The sequence below is a fragment of the Panthera leo genome, chromosome C2, assembly GCF_018350215.1.
Source record: "Panthera leo isolate Ple1 chromosome C2, P.leo_Ple1_pat1.1, whole genome shotgun sequence".
NCBI lineage: Eukaryota > Metazoa > Chordata > Mammalia > Carnivora > Felidae > Panthera > Panthera leo.
This window is the reverse complement of record NC_056687.1, coordinates 11,333,013-11,355,124: the sequence shown is the minus strand read 5'-3', so window position 1 is coordinate 11,355,124 and position 22,112 is coordinate 11,333,013. Positions and strand designations below refer to the sequence as shown.

General features: G+C 45.0%; 1 protein-coding gene across 1 annotated transcript; it reads right to left on the bottom strand.

Moving 5' to 3' along the window:
• Window positions 1-1,429: 1,429 nt before the first annotated feature.
• Window positions 1,430-11,557, bottom strand: ATP5PO (ATP synthase peripheral stalk subunit OSCP). The gene is made up of 7 exons (XM_042903052.1): window positions 11,454-11,557; window positions 10,241-10,291; window positions 9,192-9,302; window positions 6,416-6,545; window positions 4,670-4,782; window positions 1,902-1,988; window positions 1,430-1,611 (listed from the first exon to the last, which is right to left on the bottom strand). The coding sequence occupies exons 1-7, from the start codon at window positions 11,487-11,489 to the stop codon at window positions 1,498-1,500; spliced, it is 642 nt and encodes a 213-aa protein (XP_042758986.1). The 5' UTR covers window positions 11,490-11,557; the 3' UTR covers window positions 1,430-1,497.
• Window positions 11,558-22,112: the final 10,555 nt, after the last annotated feature.

Genomic DNA, 22,112 nt, shown 5'->3' with positions numbered 1-22,112 from the left:
CGAAAGCCAGGCGTGGAGGAGACGGGGCGCCCCACCCGTGGGAAGCAGCAGAGCGGGCTTGCACCCACACCCTCTGGGGGGCTCCAGGGCACATTCCTAGCCGCCCGTCTACCTTCCCAGGGTGCAGAGCAGCCGGAGTCGACATCACAAACTTCCCTGTAGATGGCGTCACGTCCCCTTACTTACGGAACTTTCCGGTGGTGTGGGCGTAGTGAGTATCGCCGTGCCTGGCCGGTACCGGGTACTCCCAAGGTTCCAGTCCGTCGGGATGTACTTCACAACCCGAAGTGCAGTGGCCACACGCAGAGCGGGAGTCTCGGAGAAATGCCTTCAGGCCACCCTCGCAGATCAGCTGATTATCAGAGAAGCGGAAGGGTTACTGCCTTTTGTCTGGGCCCAGCCTGTGGGAACGGGACTCCGCTGCCCGTCTGCCGGTTGGCCGGAAAGGTCTTGGGAGAATCAGCAGGACCAACGGGCAGTTCAGCCAGAGCGGTGCGGCCACTGCCGGCACAGCTGTCTGCGGCAGGGGGAACGTCCCGACTTCCTATCCCGGCCGAAGCTCCTGGCCAGTCCTCGGTTGTGAGGACATTCACAGGGGTCGGGACAGCTATCCTGCTGCCCTCTGCTGAGTGCGCAGCTCTGATCCAGACCTCTGCCCCCAGTGGGAGGGAGGGAACGAATCCTTGTTAGATTAATGACGTTCTTCTAGTAGATTCCAGAATGAAGACCGCTTTTTAGCCAGAATCTATCTGAGAGCCTTTATACAGAGCGTCACTGCCTTCATATTTACTAGAAGATGAAGGGCAGGACTGTTAAGACGGATCACTTTGGGTTTAAAACAAGATGCACAGGACTTAAGAACTTGTTAGAATGGTCAGATGGGACAAGCTGGCCCTGTCTGCAGTACCTTAAACACACGCACTCACCTGGCTGACGCTGGACCTCGGGGCACGGCAACAGGCGTGGGTCCACGTGCCGCGGAAGCTGTTAAGAAGCACGAAGCAGGATGGCGAGGGGCAGCTGCCAATGTCTTGACCAGCACAGGTCCTGGGGGCAGGGAGGCCCGCTTTCAGGATCTGTGACTGGACATGGGCACTGACAACTAAAACTCCAGGGAGGTAACTGGCCTGGTTGTTGGCATCAACTCCGCCCACAGGGTCAGCCCCTCCCCGGGCTCTGTGGCCAGAGGCCAAGGTCGTGAAGTAAGACACATTAAGGACTTAATGGTGCCTGCAATAAAGGCCTCAATAAATGTTAACAGTTCTTCCTAATGACACAAGCTTCCATAAATTCCTAAGAGTAATCTACACAAACTAAAATCTTCCAACCAACGGGGCTTCTAACCTTTTAGCTGGGCGGATTCTGAAAGAAAGATAGAAAATAAGGTTCTCTGTATTTCCACTTCAAAAAAGATAGTAAACAGTATATGTTCCGTTCAGGAAGCATTTTATTGTTGCTACAAGTTTAGGGATTTTCACGGACAGAAAATCAACACTTTCAGAAAATCTCCCGCATGGCCCTGCTCAGCTTCTGAATCTTGGTTTTCGCAGACATATCAGCATATTTCTCTCCAATACGGACAATCATTCCACCCATGATGGACGGATCAATCTAGGAAAGAAAATAGGTTGGAAATGTGGAAAAGCATTGACATTTCATTGATCGAACAGAAAGATGAAAAAGTACTTTGAAAAGTCTACATGCTGTACAAATGTAAGATGTTATCATTATGTCTAGAAAAAAGAAGTCAGATTGTGAATGGAATCCATAATCATTTAAATTGAGAACATAAAATTTCCATTAGAAACAATTTAGTATTTGGTGAGATTTTTCAGTTTCTACAGCCACTCAACAGTGTCAAAGAACCTGAGGAAACACACCATACATAATTAAAAACCTACCTTAACCTCCAATTTCAATACTTGGCCTTTACTTAGGAAGCTCTTCAGGACTGTTTTTAATTCAGCAAGAGTGGGTTCATCTAAAGGCTAAAAAAAGGACAAAACCATCCTTTAATTAAGTAGATAAAGCAGAACAGAACTTTCCACGGAAAAGCTCAGGAAGAAAATACCCCCGGCACACATCAGCACGACAGGCCTCGTGAATTCCTGTGTGGTCTCTGGGCCCTTCCAGGAGCTGCAGCGCAAGTTACTCACAAGTTACTCCTGGTGTGCCGGGAACATGCCAATGTCCCGTCCCACAAGAACACCTCGGCGAGCTCACTGGGCGGGTCACTGATGCCCATAAATGCCACTCCCTCCCCGTCTCTGCTCCCTGGTATCAGTGGTACGACTTAGACAGGACTGAGGAAGAACCCCCCCCCAATACTGAAGTTAATGATGCCTGATGACACAGGCCTCTCCCGTGCAGCCCTGTGGGCATGGCAGGAGGCCACTATGTCCTTGGATGGAAAGCTGCAATCTGACCCGGTTCTAGCATCTCTAAGACCTCTGGTTCCCAGGAGCTTCTAGAAGCATGCTGCACTCCGAGCCTCACGGGGAACGCCTGGGGGCGCATGGCTCTGCACTTGACTCTGACAGAGCCAGCACTCAGAGGTCAGCCTGTGTTCTCTCTGCCTCAACTCCTACTCCTGGTGAGGGGAGAGTGAGAAAGGCTGAAGGAGCGGCCTCTTGTCACAAATCCTCTCTCTCCACCCCCACACCTAAGGGTCCACAAGCTAGCAGATAAGGCTTTCCATCTTCGCAAAGATCTAACGCCTCTTGGGGGAGCTGGTGTGAAAGTCTACTGGTGTTTAATCAAGACATCATTCGCCAGGCCTCCAACGTTACAGAGCTCCGAAGTATGTGCACACCTCCCACTCAGAGGCTTAGCGGGTGCCAGGCACCGGTCTGTGCTGGCATGTCACACCCACCACCCCCTTTAATCGGGACAACTCTGGGCGGCCAGCGGCTCTTATTCCCATTTCCCGTAGGAGAGAACAGGTTCAGAGTGGTTAAGGTCCCAGTTGCTGCAATATTTGAAATCAATCTATTTCTACAGACTGTGCCCTTAGTCACTAATCAAGGAATAATTTTTGTTTTTGAACAGTGGAAACTTATTTACCCGGGAGTTTCAACATCAAACACTGCTGCACTAGCAACAGTTGGTTCTAAAAAACTTTTACAAAAATATGCACCCCTTAAAAAAATAATGTCCTTGGGGCGCCTGGGTGGCTCAGTCAGTTAAACGTTTGACCTCGGCTCAGGTCATGATCTCGTGGTTTGTGGGTTCGAGTCCCACATCGGGCTCTGTGCTCACAGCTCAGAGCCTGGAGCCTGCTTCGGATTCTGTGTCTTCCTCTCTCTCTGCCCCTCCCCTGCTCACGCTCGGTCTCTCTCTCAAAAATAAACATTTTAAAAAAAATTGTTTTTGTTTTTTTTTTTGAAATTTTTTTTTTTAACTTTTATTTATTTTTGAGACAGAGAGAGACAGAGCATGAACAGGGGAGGGTCAGAGAGAGAGGGAGACACAGAATCTGAAACAGGCTCCAGGCTCTGAGCAGTCAGCACAGAGCCCGACGCGGGGCTCGAACTCACATACTGCGAGATCATGACCTGAGCCGAAGTCGGACGCTTAACCGACTGAGCCACCCAGGCGCCCCCCAAAAAAATTGTTTTTAATTAAAAGTAAAAAATAAATTAAAAAATCATGTCCTTGCACTCACTGAATGACGTAATTTATACCAGTGCTCAGCCACGGGGATGGTATGACCTGCCTGGTGAAGCCTCATCTGGGCCCTGCTGTCACCGAGAACTGGGGCAGGCCCAGTGGGCCCGGGCAGATGCCTGAGCTGTAAGGATTCGCAGTCAGTTGTGCACTTTCGTGGCACCGACCATGAACTACAAACGTGCAAATACATGATCTGGGGTAAAATGTCTCTCTGAAGCCGTGCTCTTTTGGACAGTGAGAGGATCTTTGAAATACCAGAAATATTAACCTAGATGAGGTCAGGTGCTGCGTATTCCAAGCAAATCCGCCGTCCTCCACTGGTAAGTAAGCCCCTCAAGGCTGATTTCCTATGCGGCCTGAACTACAGTAGGGAGAAAATACGTACTTAGGACATCAACAAAAGGAATTCTGGGGAGGTGGCACAGCTTAAGGTACGTGTACTTGTGAGAGAGAGGGCCATGTTCAAACCCTGATTCCCTATTTTGTCACTTTGGGCAAATGACTTAACTTCCCTGGGTTCACTCATCTGTAAAATAAGGATAATTCTACCTCACATACAACGCTGCCATTAAATAATACATTACGAAGTACTCGGCATATAGGTCTATTATTACAGCCACGTCAGCAACTGCACAAGGGCCTGCCCTTCCCACCCTTCCCATTCGCTGCCACCAAAGGTTAGACAGTCCAGTTTCAGGAGACTACTTATGAACTAACTCCAACCTGTGAGGGAACATAAACCACTACTTCCTAACACATTTGAGTCCAGTCTCGTCCTTCCGAACAGTCAGCGGGTAGGGAGGCACTAACGGGACACACACTGGCCCCTCCACAGTGCAGGTTCATGGCAGCCCGTGTAAGAAGTGAAGCAAACCTCCTAAGTGACCAATCACCTTTCCCGATTTCTGGATTTTAGCCTGTTTTTTTTTTTTCTTTTCGTTATGCTAAACGCGATGCACGGATGTCAAAGCAAATACAGCAGCAACAAGCTGTCACTTACGGATGCAGTGGTCACTGTGCAAGGAACTTCTCCACGGTGGACGCTCATCATGGTCGAAAAGGCAGAAACGACTCCAGGGGTGTTGTTCAAGCGACCATTTTCAGCAAGTAAATCTGGGAAAGTGAAGGTGTCTCAGTAACATCAAAATCACTCAAAACAGGTTATTCATTAGACACTTTTCCAAAGAAGACATCCAGATGGACAACAGACACATGAAACGATGCTCAACATCACTCATCATCAGGGAAATACAAGTCGAAGCCACACTGAGATACCACCTCACGCCAGTCAGAGTGGCTAAAATGAACAAATCAGGAGACTATAGATGCTGGAGAGGATGTGGAGAAAAGGGAACCCTCTTGCACTGTTGGTGGGAATGCAAACTGGTGCAGCCGCTCTGGCAAACGGTGTGGAGGTTCCTCAAAAAATTAAAAATAGATCTACCCTATGACCCAGCAATAGCACTGCTAGGAATTTACCCGAGGGATACAGGAGTGCTGATGCCTAGGGGCGCTCATACCCCAATGTTGACAGCAGCACTTTCAACAATAGCCAAATTAGGGAAAGAGCCTATATGTCCATCAACTGATGAGTGGATAAAGAAGATATGGTATATATATACAATGAAATACTACTTGGCAACAAGAAGGAATAAAATCCTGCCATTTGCAGCAACATGGATGGAACTGGAGGGTATGATGCTGAGTGAGATAAGTCAGTCAGAGAAAGGTATGTTTTCACTCATATGTGGATCTTGAGAAACTTAACAGAAGACCATGGGGGAAGAGAAGGGGAAAAAAAGTTACAAATAGGGAGGGAGGCAAACCATAAGAGACTCTTAAATACAGAGAACAAACTGAAGGTTGATTGGGGGTAGGGGAGAGGGGAAAGTGGGTGATGGGCATTGAGGAGGGCACTTGTTGGGATGAGCACTGGGTGTTGTATGTAAGCCAAACTGACAACAAATTATATTTGTATGTTAGTATACTATTCTAACAAAACAAAACAAAACAAAACAAAACAAAACAAAAACCCCTAGGTTATTCACGAGGTATTATATTCACCTCAAAAGCAAACTTAGATTTGTGGCCTTAGAATGCTATATTCAATGTCCTTTAAGAATGTGAATGAAGAAGATGGTCCTTGGTATTTAAAAAGTATATTCAGTGTTTAAAAAAACCCAGCACTGACAAGCATTTAAAATAGCCGGGTGTGTGGGGAGGCCTTACAGATCTCCAAGCGATTTCCTGACCATGGCCTGCAACCTGATTTTCATATTTCAGGTTAGATTCCAATGTTTGGCTACAAATCCCCAAATTAACATATTATCTATATTCAAAGATGATGCCACGAATACATGTTCTTTGGAACATGTATTCTGGGTTGGCCATGGGACTTGAAAAGCAAGCCTAATGTACCAAACAATGCAAATGTCTTTGAGGACAGAGATACAGCCACTGGTTACACACCGTTTCCTTGCTATGAATCCTATCTGTCTTCTCCATGGGTTGAAAAGTAGTGACTGCAATTACTTCGTTACACGGTCATATCCTTTAGACAGTGCTCTTCAAACTTTAACTCACAAACAATTCACTTGGGGAGCTAGTTAAATGCAGTAGGTTGATTTATTAGGTTGGCTAAGTCCTTAGATCGCGGCCAAAAGGCAGGTAGGTGATGCTGACGTTCCTGGTCCACGGACCACACTTCCAGTGGCAAGATTTTCAGTAGAAAAGATCTAATACTTACTGATCAGGTTGCATGTGAGGGGAGAGAACCTCTCTTTTGCTGTCATGTCGTTTAGGCTTTTCACTTTCACGGAACGCTTCACATAGGGATTCATAATGGAAGCAGCCATTTTGGGTTCCTTCAAGATTTGCTGAAAGTACCAAAAAAATAATTTCTTCAACTCTTTAGTGCATGAACGATCCTCGCCGCCACAACATACTTTGTTATGAATCATGTATTTCATTAAATTAGCACTCTCAAAGCATGTATGAAGAAAAGTTTACAATCAAATAATTTTCTCTGCCTTTGAGAATACACCATACCTTGGTTTTACACAAGATACAATGGTACTTCTTGGAAAAATTTAAAGATACTTTATGAAGTTTCTTAAATTTATTTTTGCTTTTCAAGAGAGATTACAGAAAAACTAAGCAGCCGAGATTCAATGAACTGCATATGTTAATGTATTTACTATGGGTAATACTCAGCTGAAAAGGTGCTCTAACAGTAAAGGAAGTCTCCCTGTTATTCCCCTGGAGGGGGGCCTCTCTGTGTCAGAGTGATCCTGATTCTGTCCTGCCTGTTACAGAGCCCCATGAGAGAACTCTGGTGTTTCCAGAGCAGCCTGAATCAGCCTGGGAGGCAGAGTGGACGAACAGTGTGAGTGCAGCTACCAGGAGAGGGACCACGCGTCTCCATTTTGTTAATTCATAAACGTCTGTCCTCAGCGACCCAGGGTAGCTTCCGGCACCTTGCTCCCCTTAGTATCAAGCCAGGGTTCTAACAAAACAATGGCTGTTTCCATTTGGGTATCTTTCAGTTAAATACCTGTCAGCCTTTCACTCACTGCTAGCACCTTCTCCCAGGCTCTCGGCCAGAATCTGCTCTGATCCAGGCTACCTGTCATACACCACCTAATGCTAAAACTTTGACGCGACTGGCTTCATAGAAACAATTTTCCATAAAAATTGCGGACTTACGCAAATTAAAAGCTGGCATTTGGGTAATCCGGTTTTTCGTGTTTCCCATCTTTCTCTGTTGTATCATCCAACGGGCAGTTAGTGGCACCTGTGCAGCATCACTTTCCTCTCAGTGCCAAAAAATCGCTAATTTTCATTTATAAAGAGTCTTAAGGTAAGTGCCTCCTTTCTACGTCTCCACATCTTAACTGATTTCCAGGTTATAGTCAAACCCCATTCTAACACCCACAATCTAGGTCACTCCATTGTGAACACCACTGTTCGGTTTAAAATGGGCATATACGGGGCGCCTGGGTGGCTCAGTTGGTTAAGCGTCTGACTTTGGCTCAGGTCATGATCTCACGGTTTGTGGGTTCAAGCCCTGTGTCAGGCTCTGTGCTGACAGCTCGGAGCCTGGAATCTGCTTCAGATTCTCTCTCTCTGCCCTTCCCCCACTTGTGTTCTGTCCCTTTCTCCCTCTCAAAAATAAACATTAAAAAAAATAAAAAAAAAAAAATGGGCATAAATGACAAGTAGCGGGCAATAATTATCACCTCCAAAAATGCCTGTGTGTGATCCTGTCTGCTCTTGGTACCCCTCTCCCAAGTGTCTCCAACAGTAAGGCTGTTGACTCTGTGGGTTGGTCACACCAACTCAGACAGTAAGCATCATCTGTAGAGCTAACTGGACAGAGAAAGGAATATGGAATGAACATTACTGTCTGCTAGGACAAAAATTCCAAAAAAAAAAAAAAGCTTGAGATGAAAAATGAACAGAATAAATATTATCCTATATGACTAGCCTCATCAGGGTTTTTTCTTCTGAACAGTATGATAAAAAAAATCTTCAGAAATAAGATTAAAAATATAAGAAATTCTTAAAACATAAAACTAAAAAAGTGCGAAACTTTCTCTAGAGAGTATACGCTAGACTGTGTCTCCCTCTCCCTCCCCCCCTTTTTTTGAGTTTATTTATTTGATTTGAGAGAGAGGGAGAGAACAAGTGGAGGAGGGGCAGAGAGAGGGGGAGAGGATGTGAAGCGGGCTCTGTGCCTTCGAGCTCAGAAACGTGAGATTATGACCTGAGCTGCAGTCGGAGGCTTAACTGACTGAGCCACCCAGGCGCCCCTCCCTCTCCTCCTTTAATGCAGAGCTTATTGTCGGAGGTGACAGCTATAAAGCAAGAGAAGGGGAAGCAACAAAGTGGGCAGAAACATGTTAACTAGAAAATTAGGTGAAAATTACAACAGATTTTCCCAAGTTACACTGGTACACTTCTGTTAATGCAATTAATTCACTCTTCTTTCCAGGTTCAAAAAACAAAGTGTAAAAATAAACTGTCCCTTGTAGCTTCCCCATCTGTCAGTTCTGTACTGGAGCTCAATACACCTTTGCTGATTTTGTTGCCCAGAGTGCTCTGCTTGGTTATTTCCCTCTCACATCTTGGGGATAAAATAAAAAATTGAAAATGAGAAAAGGCTCCATAAAGAAAATTCCCAGCAAAGCAAGTTATAATACACTCTAAAGACTATTTTAGAACTGCCTGAAATACAAGCATAGATTTTCAAAGGTGACCTCTATTTCTTCTTAGCCTCAACTCTTGGTTCCTAATATTAATAATATCCTTGTTCGTATCTGCCTGTACCTATTATATAATAGGTTCAGAATAACAATACCCAGTACTATTCCTATCAACATGATTACAGAAAACAGGCTTTGTTTCTTTTTTCTTTTTGTAGTTCATTTTCACTTAGGATATACCTCATTAGAGAAACATGGCCAAATAAGGAAAAACCTATGATGGAAACTTAGTAAGTAATAAACAGAAAAGCTACTTACTGCTACTCTCAACAATTCCTTTTCTACTTGTTCCAGCTTATTCTGTTTAGATGCAGCAGAATAAAGAGCAGTGGCATAGCGACCTTCGATACCATATATCTGAACAGGTGGCTTTAAAAAAAGGATGGGGTGGGGGAGGAAGAGAAAAGGAAAATAACTTCAGATATTATTCTGCCAATAGCAGGATTAAATACGTATATTAAAATACACTGTTTAGAGCACACAATAAGTTTAAATACCAAATATGGAATCAGAAAGCTATCCTGAATGGCAATTCTCAAACAAATCAGGGATGTTTCCTCGGCTAGGTCACTTAATCTTCCAATTTTTGAGCTTCCAATTTTTCATCTTAAAATGTGGTGCTTAGGAAATATGGTACCTAGAGTCCCTTCCAGCGGTAACTATAAATCAATTATCACATGGATTCTGAAATGAGCTTATGCTTTCTTTGAACTCAGTAACTCATCAGTTCCACATAGTGGAGACTTTAAACACTGATAGAAGACAGTTTTGCATATGTTAGAGCCAAGAAAACATTTAATGGTGACACTATAAATTTCCCCTATAGTGTCTCCCCATCAATGTTCAGTTTAATGGAGCTCTTTAGCAGCTTACTGAATGCCTGATGCTTGAATTATTTTTCACAAAAAACTGTAGGCTTTTTCCTACGCGCTGCCATCAATATATGACTACATATGCTTAGCAGTTCTGTATGGTTGCAGTGCAAGAGCTCAGGTTTGAAGAAAGATTTAGTTCCAGTCCAGCTCTGAGACCAAACTCGAGTTTTCCCAGTCTGTTTCCTCTTTCGCAAACAAAAGACCAGCTATTTCCCATCATTGTTACGGGATTTTAAGAAATTCCCACAAAGGTTAAGCACGGGCCTGTTGCACACCAGGCATTCAACTTATTCCATTCCCTATCCCCACGCACACATCACATTTTGGGACCTACAAATCATGCAGAAAGGTTTAGGTAGTACTTATACAGAAGTCCATGCCCTAACCGCGCACTTTCATTTACTTTACGATTAGTAACAAAAGTTGACATACCCTCACGAGCTTGGCAAATGGCCTGACCACAGATGTACTAAAGCATCGCACCTTGAAAACAATAATAAGACATTTTAAGTGATTAGTTTCTTAGTATCATCACGGAGATTACATGAGCTGCTTTTTATTCCCAAGGAGTAAATTTCACCACTGAGCATCATCCATAGCCGCCTGGGAAACTGCTTTCCCACCAACTTCCTAGTTTGCTAGGAACAGGCTGAGGCTAGCACACCAGTATGAGAGAGAAAACACAAGTTCTGATGAAATACGTGTTCCAAGAAACCCCTCATTTCTGGCATTTGTTACCACCCGTGAGGAAGGATTTTAATAAAAAGTGAGAGGATTCCAGTCATGACCTGCAAGAGATGTACCTTCTTGGAATCCAAATGCTATCGGAAAAGAAAGATTAATCCCCTTAGTACTGCAGCAGTCTGATGTGAGAACTGACCCTAGTTCTGAGAAATGTATCTAGTCTATCAAGGAACAGAGTTGGAACTCGTTGCTTAAAAAGCATCTGCAAGGGCACAGCTCACCTTCAAATAATTTCAGTTCTGAACTGTTCTATAACACAAGTGGTTGTAGGGATTAAAAGACCTTTTCACTTATGAAAAACTTACCTAAGCTGTAAGGTGTCATGATGTGTAAAGCATAGTGTTGCTATGTGGTATAAAGACCACAAATTTTCTTTCCAACTCCCATCTTCTGTATGACCGTGTGGGTTCGAATCTCAGCTCTACCTACCCCTTCCTGGCTGAGCAGCCAAGGACGAGTCATTTAAACTTTTCGGTCTCATTTCCTTTATAAAAATGTGAAATGTGTTTTATAAATACTCCTTAGCATTACTAGAGACCCCTGACAGGTTTGACCACAACGACAAGGTTAAATGACTTGGGGGTGGGCTGTATCCTTTCCTCGGAGTCCAGGGGAGCCTTCCCCCGCCCCTTTCCCGTGCACCTCAAACTAGCTGCTCCCGAGGCTGTGCTCGGGGACGCCAAGGTCAGGCAAGCGTCCCCCTGCACCGCCAGCCCCGCGGACGTCCAGGGAGGTAGGGCCGCCCGAGCGCTTTGCGTCGCTCCCACTCGCAGGGCCCTACAACGCTGAATGGCGGCCACGCTTCCCCAGCTGTGGTCTCGTTCTGTGGCTCTTAGGGCTCTGCTACGTGTCACTTTAGAAGGGATCCTCTCGCTAGTTTTCAGGACCTCCCTTCTCTCACCTGCCGGGAGAGCCCGGACACTGCACAGGAAGCCATCTTCTCCGGGTGGCTGTAGGTCAAAGCCGAGGCAGCGAGAGAGACGCAAGGGCGCACGCGTGCGTCAGCGTAGCCGCTCGGGCCGCTGGGAAATGTAGGCGTAGGTCACCAGGCCGCATGCGCCGAGGTCGCGGTCAGTCTGGGAATTGTGGTCTTTAGAAGTGGTTGTTAAGGGCTGGACTTCTAGAGCTAGTGGCCTCGGACAGCACCTTAAAATAAAACGCTTGAATTACTGAATGGTCCTTACAGTTGGGTGGATTTCTTTTCCCTAGATTTTAAATTTCCTTTTAGATAAATAGGTGGCATATGTTCTATTTCACATTCATTACTAGCATCATTAGCATCGTTTACCCCTTCTTTCTACTGCAACAAAGGGTGTATCAAGTGCAGTTCCTTGCTCTGTATAAAAACAAAGGAGCCTTACAGCTCCCGCTGAGGATTCAACCTGCCCAGTGCCTGGGCCATGACTGCCTCTCTACCTCCACACCCCCTTCCCCTCATCTCACCTGAGTGCAGCACTGCCTTGGGTTTGTGAGAGCATGTGAGATTCTAGTGCCTAAATTCTTTTTTTTTTTTTTTTTAATTTTTTTTAACGTTTATTTATTTTTGAGACAGGGAGAGACAGAGCATGAACGGGGGAGGGGCAGAGAGAGAGACACACACAGAATCTGAAACAGGCTCCAGGCTCTGAGCTGTCAGCACAGAGCCCAACGCGGGGCTCGAACTCACGGACCGCGAGATCATGACCTGAGCCGAAGTCGGATGCCCAACCGACTGAGCCACCCAGGCGCCCCACTAGTGCCTAAATTCTTGATTCCTGGGTAGAGCGGAGTGATTATCTGAGATTATCTGGGGTTTGAGCAAGTGTGACATCGAAACCGAAAACCCAACACTAGCGTTGGCCAGGTTCTCTGCATTCATAAACAAACCCGAATTCCAACCCATTTCAGCCTAAATGGAGCTTACTTTGTTTTTCTCTTCTGCACAGAAGAGAATTGGCCCGACAGAGCACGGATCAGAGTTCTCTGGTTGCAACAAAGGGGTCCTGTGGTCAACTGAAAAAAATTTTTTTTTCCTGTTCAGATTTATTATAGGAACGCAGATTAATTTGTTAATATATCCTTTTAGAGGGCGGTTTTCTCATCATTACAAAAACTTGTAAAAATGCAATGAAGTGCAAGGAAATGTAATTGCCGTCTTTTCAACCACTCAGAGTCAGCTGTTGTCAATATTTGGGTGTGTTATCTCCCAGCATTTTTTCAGTATTATAATGGATATTATAATAGTGCCTGCCTTATAGATTATTAGGAAAAAGAAAGAAATTATACGTATGTAAAGTATTTAAAACAACTGCCTGACAGAGTGGCACTCAATAATGTTAGTTCTTTATTTTGTATTGTTTTATTATATATACGGATTGACACCTCATATATTATTTAGTTTATTGCCTTTTTCCTTAATACAAGAGAAAAAAGGATACTGAATTAGATATGGTCTGTGGTTACATGCTTAAGGTATAAGAATATTTCAAAGTTATATAATTTTCATGAGCATATTAATGGCTGCAGAATAACCCATCAAGTGGATTCTGTATCTTATTCAATGATTTTTGAACATAATTCAGATGATTTCCAGGTGGTTTTTTTTTTTTTCATTTTAAACAATACTGCATCTCCTGAGCATCTTAAATGCAAACCTTTTTTTTTTTTTTTCTTTTCATACTTAGAATAACATCCAAAGAGATTTCCAGAACTGGCACAACTTGGTGAGAGGGTATGTGCCCTTTAAAAGTTCTTGGTGCTTGAGGCCAGGCTGCTTTTCAAAAGTTTTATCCTATTTACACTTTCACTAGCAGAGCATAAAAACCCATGTTTCACTTCACTATGCAAACTATTTTCAGAGGCTGTTTTCAAATTAGCTTAATGGAAAGTGTATTCATTATGCAACAAACATAAATTTTATTGAGTACCTATTATGTGCAGGCAGCTCTTTTATGCCCTGAAGGTACAGTATGTTACATGACAAAGTGCTTGCTTTTGTAGACCTTACATTCTATGCGATTTCAAACCACAAACCCATGTTTCCTAATGTGTGGGTGTTATTAGATGTAATACAAATCATAAGTTCCGGAACCAAATGCACTTGGGGAATTCTAGACTCTATTGTGTTGATAATTATAACTAAACTGTATGATTGCATAACAGCAGGGAGATGCTCTTTATTTTCTTTGTATTTGCCTCCAACGCACTCCAGCCCCTCGGACGTGGCTATGATGGTAGTTTGGGATTATTTGAGTCTTAGGATTTATTTAATGGTTACGCATACATGGTTTCATTTTTAGGTTGGGTCTCAGGACAACTCTAAGATGTAGGTAGTCTGGTACTCTCCCACTTTATAGGTGCAGAAACTTTCTCAGACCCTGCTTAGGGAATGACAGTTCTGGGTCTCAGGATGTATTTCTGAGCATGGGATTTTGATGACGGTGTATCCTGTTTGCATCTTGGTCACGTGGACTATCGGAGAACCACAGAAGAAGCCCTGAAGCCTGATGCCTCTGCACCTGTGCAGTCAAACCTCCCTTCTATTTGCTCTTGGATTGGTAGGCGTCTGCTGGAGTCTCGCCACAGGCAAAACACTGCAGTGACAGGCCAAGGCCCCAGATGCAAACCCTCATGAGCAATCAGCTGGCAACCGTTTCCCAGCTGTGTGGCTGCCATGCTTTGTGCTAGAATAGAAAATTCTAGAATAGAAAATTTGGAAAGAAAAAAAAATTTTTTTTTTTGTTCCATGGAAGGGAAAAGACTTAGCGCGATGCTTTTATAGTACCTTCCTATTGTGCAACCTTAAATTGTTTAAACATGGGTTATTTTAGGCAAAGCCAACAGAGTCAAAGAGACTTGCCCAAGGGTATAGGCCCGGGCTAAAGCGGTGGCAAAACCCAAACATCAAATCGCCACCTTTTAATTTTATGCTGACTTTCACTTCAAAATAAATGATTTTCACTGTGCTGTTTTCTCTACAAAGGCACCAGATGGTGGCATGGAACACAGCAGCATGGTGTCATGAGACCCTCAACTGCATGTTTTAAAAAATGAAGTGACTTTCCCCTTGACCCAGAAATTCAGAAATTTGGATGAGGGGTCATGTGCAAAAAGTCCACTTTACACTTAAACAAATATTTCAAATTTTTGTTTAAATTTTAATTAGTTAACATGTCATGTAATATTACTTTCAGGAGTAGAATTTAGCGATTCATCACTTACATACAGCACCCAGTACTGACCCCAACAAGTGCCCTCTTTAATACCCATCATCCCTTTAGCCCATTCCCCCACTCCCCTCCCTCCCTTCCCCTCCAGCATCCCTCAGTTTTTTCTCTATGGTTAGGAGTCTCTTATGGTTTGCCTTCCTCTCTCTTTTTTTTCCTTTCCCCTATGTTCATCTGTTTTGTTTTACTTTAAAACAAAACAAAACAAAACAAAAGAAGGAAACAAATGTCTTAGCATAGGAAAACGGCTTTAAGAGTGGAGCATTATTGGGGGCACCTGGGTGGCTTGATTCATTGAGCATCCAGCTTCAGCTCAGGTCCGTGGGTTCAAGCCCCACGTCCGGCTCTGTGCTGACAGCTCTGGGCCTGGAGCCTGCTTTGGATTCAGTGTCTCCCTCTCTCTCTTTCCCTCCCTCGCTCATGCTCTGTCTCTCTCCATCTCTCAAAAATAAATAAACATTAAATTTTTTTTTAAATTAAAAAAGAGTGGAGCATTGTGCAGCCATCACAATGAGATTTTCAAAAAGTATTTAACAACCTAGAAAACGGCTTAGTGAGGCTGAGGAAAAAAGTACAAAATACATTTTGTATTTTCTGTAATGAGCACGTGTCACTGCCATACTCAGAAAAAAAGAAAAGAGATGCCAAGATCTTGTCACTTACCTCTGTGCCCCATAAAGGAGAGAGGCACCTATTCTAGTTTGTGATAATACTTAGCTTCTGACACGAAGGGCGATGGCTTGAAGCTGGCACGTTGCATGAAGGACCAGGCTCCAAAGTTGGCCCAGAGCACGTCCAAGGTTTCTTTCCAAGATCAGCTTCTGCATCGACTCCATCAGTCTCAGGACATGTTCTTTGGCTTCGCAGAAGACATAGGGAGGATGGTATTGGGGTTTTGGGGTGATGGTGGGGGGTTCGGAGCTGACGGGCAAGAAAGAATCCTTGAAGACGTCTTTGGTGCAAAGACGTGATTTTATTAAAGCACGGCGACCGGACTCGTGGGCAGGAAGAGCTGCCCCGGGATCGTGATGGGGAACTGATTATCTACCCTCAGGTGGGGAGGGGGTCAGGGGTAGAGTAAGTCTCTAAGGAATTTTGGAAGCAAGGTTTCCAGGACTTTGAGGGGCTAGCCGCTGTTGGGAAAACCCCATTTATTACCATTTAGTAAAACCTCAGTCATGAGACCCTTCAGATGTATATCAGGGGGCCGTAAGCTTGGAGTATGATTGCCAGCATATATCTTGGGGGAGTTGAGATGAAATTTCCAAAGGAAGTTTTATATGTTGAAGTAGACTTACAGGATCCTGGGGGGTCTGGATAATGTGAAGCCAAAATTCTCTTTTGGCCCCAGCAAAGTGTCATCCTCGAGGCAGCTGAGCTCCTAGAGGGAGGTCACTCTGCCTGTTTCAAGGACTTGTCACTGGGCTGTATAGGCAGTAAGGGAATTTAATTTTTCATCTGCCTTAGTTTCCCCCCATCACCGTGGCAAGCACTTAAACCCCTTTCCTTTGTTCTTGGGGAGCCAGGAGTGTCCGAGGACCCTCACACAGATCCCTCCTGGTGGGGGACGGTGAAGCTGTCAGCCTGTACTTTGCCCCACGCTCCCTCATCAGTATCTTCGGGGCGAAGGATGCCCTGAAGGGTAAGGTTTTCCCTACACATTTTGTTACATTGAAAGGACTTGGGAAGTATTTGCATTATTCCCATATTTATTTATCTCGGAGTAATTCTCCATCAATTTTCTCTTTCTTTCTGTTCTTTTCCTCTGGGGAGTTTATTTTGAGAAGGGTGCATGGATCCCTTACAGCCGACCAGAGCCACTCACTTCCATAGGCCCACAGGCTGGCAGCCGGCTTTATAACTTCGTATGTAGTTTACCTGTCCATTTAAACGTAAGACCAGGAAAATGACCATGGCAGCTTTCTACACAGGTCTATGGCATTTCCCCATTATAGGGGGCTTTAGAGAGGTCCTAGCCATCAGCAGGGAGCCCCCAGGACTGGAACACATCAGGCTTTGAGCAAGAAAAGGTGTTGAGGAAAATGGACAATGGGATTCCAGCTACTGTGACCATATAGCTTTAAACTGTTTATCTTTAGGATTTGGTGCATCTGCTACAGAGGAAAAGAGCAAATAAAACACACACACACACACACACACACACACACACACACACACACACACACAGACAGCTTGGCGGCTTTTTTGAGTCTTTGGAGAAAGCTGTGTAAGGAGGGTCTGCAGCACTGATCATCAGGATCTGAAGGCGACAGAGGGAGGTCAGGCTCTGGAGAAGCCGGTCTCCCATCCTGGGCCCGGGCCTCTCCCTTTCCCTTCCTTCTCCTCCTGGTCTGTGGGTCATGCCACCTTGAAACGGTCACCAACTCAGCATTCAAGGTCACTGCTCTGGCTTAGCCTCTTCCAGGTTGCCGAAGAACCATCCCAACACTAGGGGGAGCCATCGCCTCACGTTGCAGTGCAGCCTCTGGCCTCGGAATCCATTTCTTTCTAGAGCTTTCCCTGTTCAAACCTCAGGGTCCGTGCTTAGCGGCAAGCAGGACTCTCAGAAGTATTGCGACAAACAAAGCCATCCCCGAGACATGCTCTCACGCAGGCTGCACGTGTGTCGGGGCTCAGACAGGTAGTTTCTTGCTCCCATCACACAGCCTCAGCGTGAAAGGGTCTTAGAACCCACGGAAACTCGCCCTTCGAATGTTCCTTCAACTCCTCACTGGGCCCCCTCAGCCCTCACACTTCCTGCAGCAACAATCTGCTCTCGGGATACATTGGTAAACAAGAAAGCATTGAACACTGTTTACTTAAAAAAAAAAAAAGAGTATGTACATGTGGTGCAAATAAAAATGTGAGAACAGGAGAGGCTTTGTAGGATTTTGGTGTGAAACAGGAAATTATATATGGCAAAAAAAAAAAAAAGGGAAATTATACCTTTTTTTTCTTTGCACAATTATTTAGTTGTAGTAAAAGCGAAAGTAAAAGTCAGGGCAAGGAAGGCACACAGACGGGAGGGGACATGCTCCTAGACCGTGGGATAGTGTGTGGCACAGTGGGACTCTGAAATGCCCAGGGGACAGATGTGATCTTCCTGGATCCCACAGTGGGGTGTACTGCCCAAGAAAGTGTTGATAACACTTGGGGACAGAGTAGTCATTTGTTGTTTTTATCAGTGAGGAGGCCCACAGAGAGGCTTTGAGGTTCCTGGTAAGTCAGGCTGGGGCTCTGTGTTGGGTACAAGGAAGATGGATGACACTAGTGAGCCCAGTGGCCACAGCCGATCCCACGGAGGAGACAGGCTGGGAACTGCATCGTCCAGGTGATTTGAGAATGAAGGAAGCTTTCCCTAGCCCGGCCGCAGTTTCTGTAGCGAATGAATTAGTGTGACCTTGCAGATGTCCCCGTGACCCAGAAGTGGTGAGGGATACGGAAGATTTTCATTTGGCTAACCGAGGACTTCCCCGCGGTGGGGAGTGGAGAGGGGGCTGGTGACATATTTCTGGGGATTTTCATCCTGGGCAGAGGATCGCGAGAATGGATAAAGGGACCATCTCTTTTGAGTTTTTAGGCAGTACGGGAGTTATTAGTGGGCTGGTCTTTGGAGACTAACAACAAGACTCCAGGAAAACAGAGTAGTCCAGACCATCTATATTGTATGGCTTAACACAGGAGAGAGGACCATCCCCTAATTCATTCATTCACTCAAGCATTGTTTCGTTTCACAAACATTCCCTGTGTGCTAGAGATCGTGACAGATGCTGTAGGGAACGAGGGCAACCAAGACTGATCCTGCTCTCCAGGGACTGTTGCCAATTCCCCCTGAATCAGTTTTTAACTCTTAAAAATCACCTTTCCTTAGTTATATTCCTGAAGAAACTGGCATGGGTGTTTGTCTAAAAATCAGAAGAACTTGGGGCGCTGGGTGGCTCAGTCAGTTAAGTGTCCGATGTCGACTCAGGTCATGATCTGACGGTCCATGGGTTCGAGGCCACATCAGTCTCCATGCTGACAGCTCAGAGCCTGGAGCCTGCTTCGGATTCCGTGTTTCCCTCTCTCTCTCTCCCCCTCCCCCACTTGTGGTCTGCCTCTCTTTCTCTCTCAAAAATAAGTAAACGTTAAAAAAATAAATACAAAATCAAAAGAACTAAATTGCACATAATTTTATAAACTCTGGGCTTTCTTTAATCTTTGAGGCTTGAAATGTATAGGAGTTCCTTCTACACCCGAGCCCCAAAGAGGCCGCAAGCTCCTCCTGTCATATCTTGGCAACTAATTGAAGCAATGAAAGGGAAAGAAATGATAAAAATAAATCATTCCAGTTGGCAGAGCATCGCTGTGTGGTTCCAAGGGACTGTTCATCAGAAATGGAGTTGGTACCATCTTGGTGGCACTGGGTCACATTGGTCCCCTTGTGACAATGACAGTAGTAACTGTTCTCTCCTCTTGTGATCTATGACAGTGCTATGCACCATGGAATCAACAGAGTTTATGTAATCCAGGTCTGCTGACATTCTTGAGGCATGGAAATTTTCCTTATTTGTTTTAACTCTAAAAGTTTCCTGAGAACGTTCTAGAAGTAGACTTTTGTGAGTAGTAGCCATCAATCCTGGCTACTGATTGAAATCAATTGTGGAACTTAAAAAAATACAGATGTCCACTGAAGACATGAATTGAAATCTACACGTACATTTTATTTTATTTTTATTTTATCTTTTAAATGCTTATTTGTTTATTTTGAGAGAGGGAGAGAGAGAAGGGGAGGGACAGAGAGGGAATGCCAAGCAGGTTCCCTGCTGTGAGCCCAGAGCCCGAATCGAGGCTCGATCTCATGAACTGTGAGATCGTGATCTGAGCCGAAATCAAGAGTCAGACGCTTACCCCACTGAGCCACCTAGGTGCTCCCTCTTTTTTTGTACGTTTTATTTCTTAAAAAATTTTTTTAATGCTTATTTATTTTTGAGAGACAGAGAGAGACAGAACACAAGCGGGGAAGGGGCAGAGAGAGAGGGAGACACAGAATCTGAAGCAGGCTCCAGGCTCTGGGCTGTCAGTACAGAGCCCGATGGGGGGGCTTGAACCCGTGAACTGTGAGATCATGGCCTGAGCCAAAGTCAGACACTCAACCGACTGAGCCACCCAGGCACCCTTGTACATTTTATTGTTAATCAGTTCCTGAGCTTGAATGTTCAGTGACTGGACAGGGAGGAAATAAATCATAGTATATCTGTGATGGAATACTATGCTACCATCTAAAATTATGGTGAGGAAAAATTTCCTGAGTTGAGAAAATATTAATAATGCATTGTTGACTTAAAAAAAAATCAGGCTCAAAAGAGTGTTTTTGGGTGCACAATAGGATGATATTAAACAATCCTGGGGCGCCTGGGTGGCTCAGTTGGTTGAGCGTCCGACTTGGGCTCAGGTCACGATCTCGCGGTATGTGAGTTCGAGCCCCGCATCGGGCTCTGTGCTGACTGCTCAGAGCCTGGAGCCCGTTTCAGATTCTGTGTCTCCCTCTCTCTCTGACCCTCCCCCGTTCATGCTCTGTCTCTCTCTGTCTCAAAAATAAATAAATGTTAAAAAAAAAAAATTTTAAACAATCCTGTGTTTCCATGCATCATATAGAAGACCAGAAGGAGCGACACAAACATGTTGGGGGTGGTGACCTCTCGGTGGTGAGTTTTGCTTGTCTCTTCCTTTGCTTTTCTGTGTTTTCTAAGTGCCACGCATGAGGTATTTATTGCTTTTACACTGAGGAAAAATTCTCTCAATAAATGTTAATGGTTTCCCCTTCAGAAACATGATGAAGAAGGGCAAAGAAACTAGATGCATGGGACTGCTCCATCCATCCATTTTTTTTTTTGTTTATTTAATTTTTGAAAGAGAGAGAGAGAGAGCAGAGGAGGGGGAGAGAGAGAGGGAGAGAGAGAATCCCAAGCAGGCTCTGAGCTGTCAGCACAGAGCCGGGTGCAGGGCTCCGACAGGCATACGGTGAAATCATGACCTGAGCTGAAGTTAGACGCTTAACCGACTGAGCCGCCCGGTCACCCCCATCCATTTATTTTTTCATGATTTTTATTTCGTCTTTAAGTTTTTTTCATTCGTTGTTTTCCTTACTTTTATTTCATCTTTTTTTCTATTTCTTAAGGCAAACGTGTTAAGCACCGATAGGGCTAAGCACTTGGACTGTAGAGGCAAGGCCAGTGCTGTGGTGCTTACCCTCCAGCAGGCCCAAAAGGCTGTGAGGAGCTCGTTCAAACGCAGGGTCCCTCCCTAGAGCCTTCTGGGAAAGTAGTTCTGGGTGGGGCCTGGGAATTTCCTATTTTAAACAACTTGTCCGTGTATTTCCGACACGGGCGGTCCAGGACCAGGCTTTACGAACCTATGAGAAATAGGCACTTGGGCTTAAATAGCTTCAAGTCTAAAGCTGATGAAAAATGTTAGAATGCGGGGTGCCTAGAGGCTCAGTAGGCCGAGCCTCTGACCTCAGCTCAGGTCATGATCTCAGTTAGCGAGTTCAAGCCCCACATTCGGCTCGTCGCTATCAGCGAAGAGCCTGCTTCAGATCCTCTGTCCCCCTCTCTCTCTGCCCCTCCCCTGCTCACCCGCGCTCTCTCTCAAAACTAAATAAACATTAAAAAAAAAAAAAAAAGACAGAGAGAGAGAAAAAAATGTCAGAATGCGAAAACCTGGTTTGTTGGTTCCGTCGGGGAATTCAACTTCATTTCCCCCAGGATGCCCCTGGACCCACGCTCCTTAGCCACACTGTCTTATTTTAGAATGCAACAGTTTAACTGGGATGACAATCAAAATATACCTGATCAGGCTGCCAGCCTCCTGGGAGGAGAGTCGATGTGGCAAACACCTTCCTTCCTTAAGGACAGTCAGAGAGCAACAGCACAAAAAGTGTTAGTAATCCTAATAGCAGAACCATGTTATAAGTGGCTAGTGCGTGGCAGAAGGCTCATCTAAGCCCATTTAATCCAAAACCCATAGGTTACCTACAGATAAAATCATCCCCGTTCTACAGAAGAGGAGACTGAGGTTTAGACAGGTTAATTAACGTGTACAAGATCACATGGCCGGTCAGTCGGCTTGTCCCCAAGAGGCCGTGGGCTCAACTACTATATTACCCAGCCCCAAACTCTACCAGTGGCCACTCCACTACCTCCTGATGTGAAGCTGCCTCCAGAGCTCAAGAATATCGACCACCCAGGCAGCTTGTGCTAGGTGGCCCCAGCTGAATGTTTCCTGGTGTGAAATTATTATTTAACTTCAACCTTCTAAAACGGTGCCCTTCATGCTTCCAGCTGGTACAAAGTTAAAAACACTTGATAAAATGC

What these genes read in the sequence shown, in the direction of transcription:
- ATP5PO (XM_042903052.1), bottom strand. Translation starts at nt 11,489, where the DNA reads ATGGCTTCCTGTGCAGTGTCCGGGCTCTCCCGGCAG. An exon ending in AGGAATTGTTGAGAGTAGCA is followed by an intron (nt 6,546 to 9,191) that starts GTAAGTAGCTTT and finishes TGGTACTTTCAG; the next exon opens with CAAATCTTGAAGGAACCCAA. An exon ending in CCTCACATGCAACCTGATCA is followed by an intron (nt 4,783 to 6,415) that starts GTAAGTATTAGA and finishes TCACTTTCCCAG; the next exon opens with ATTTACTTGCTGAAAATGGT.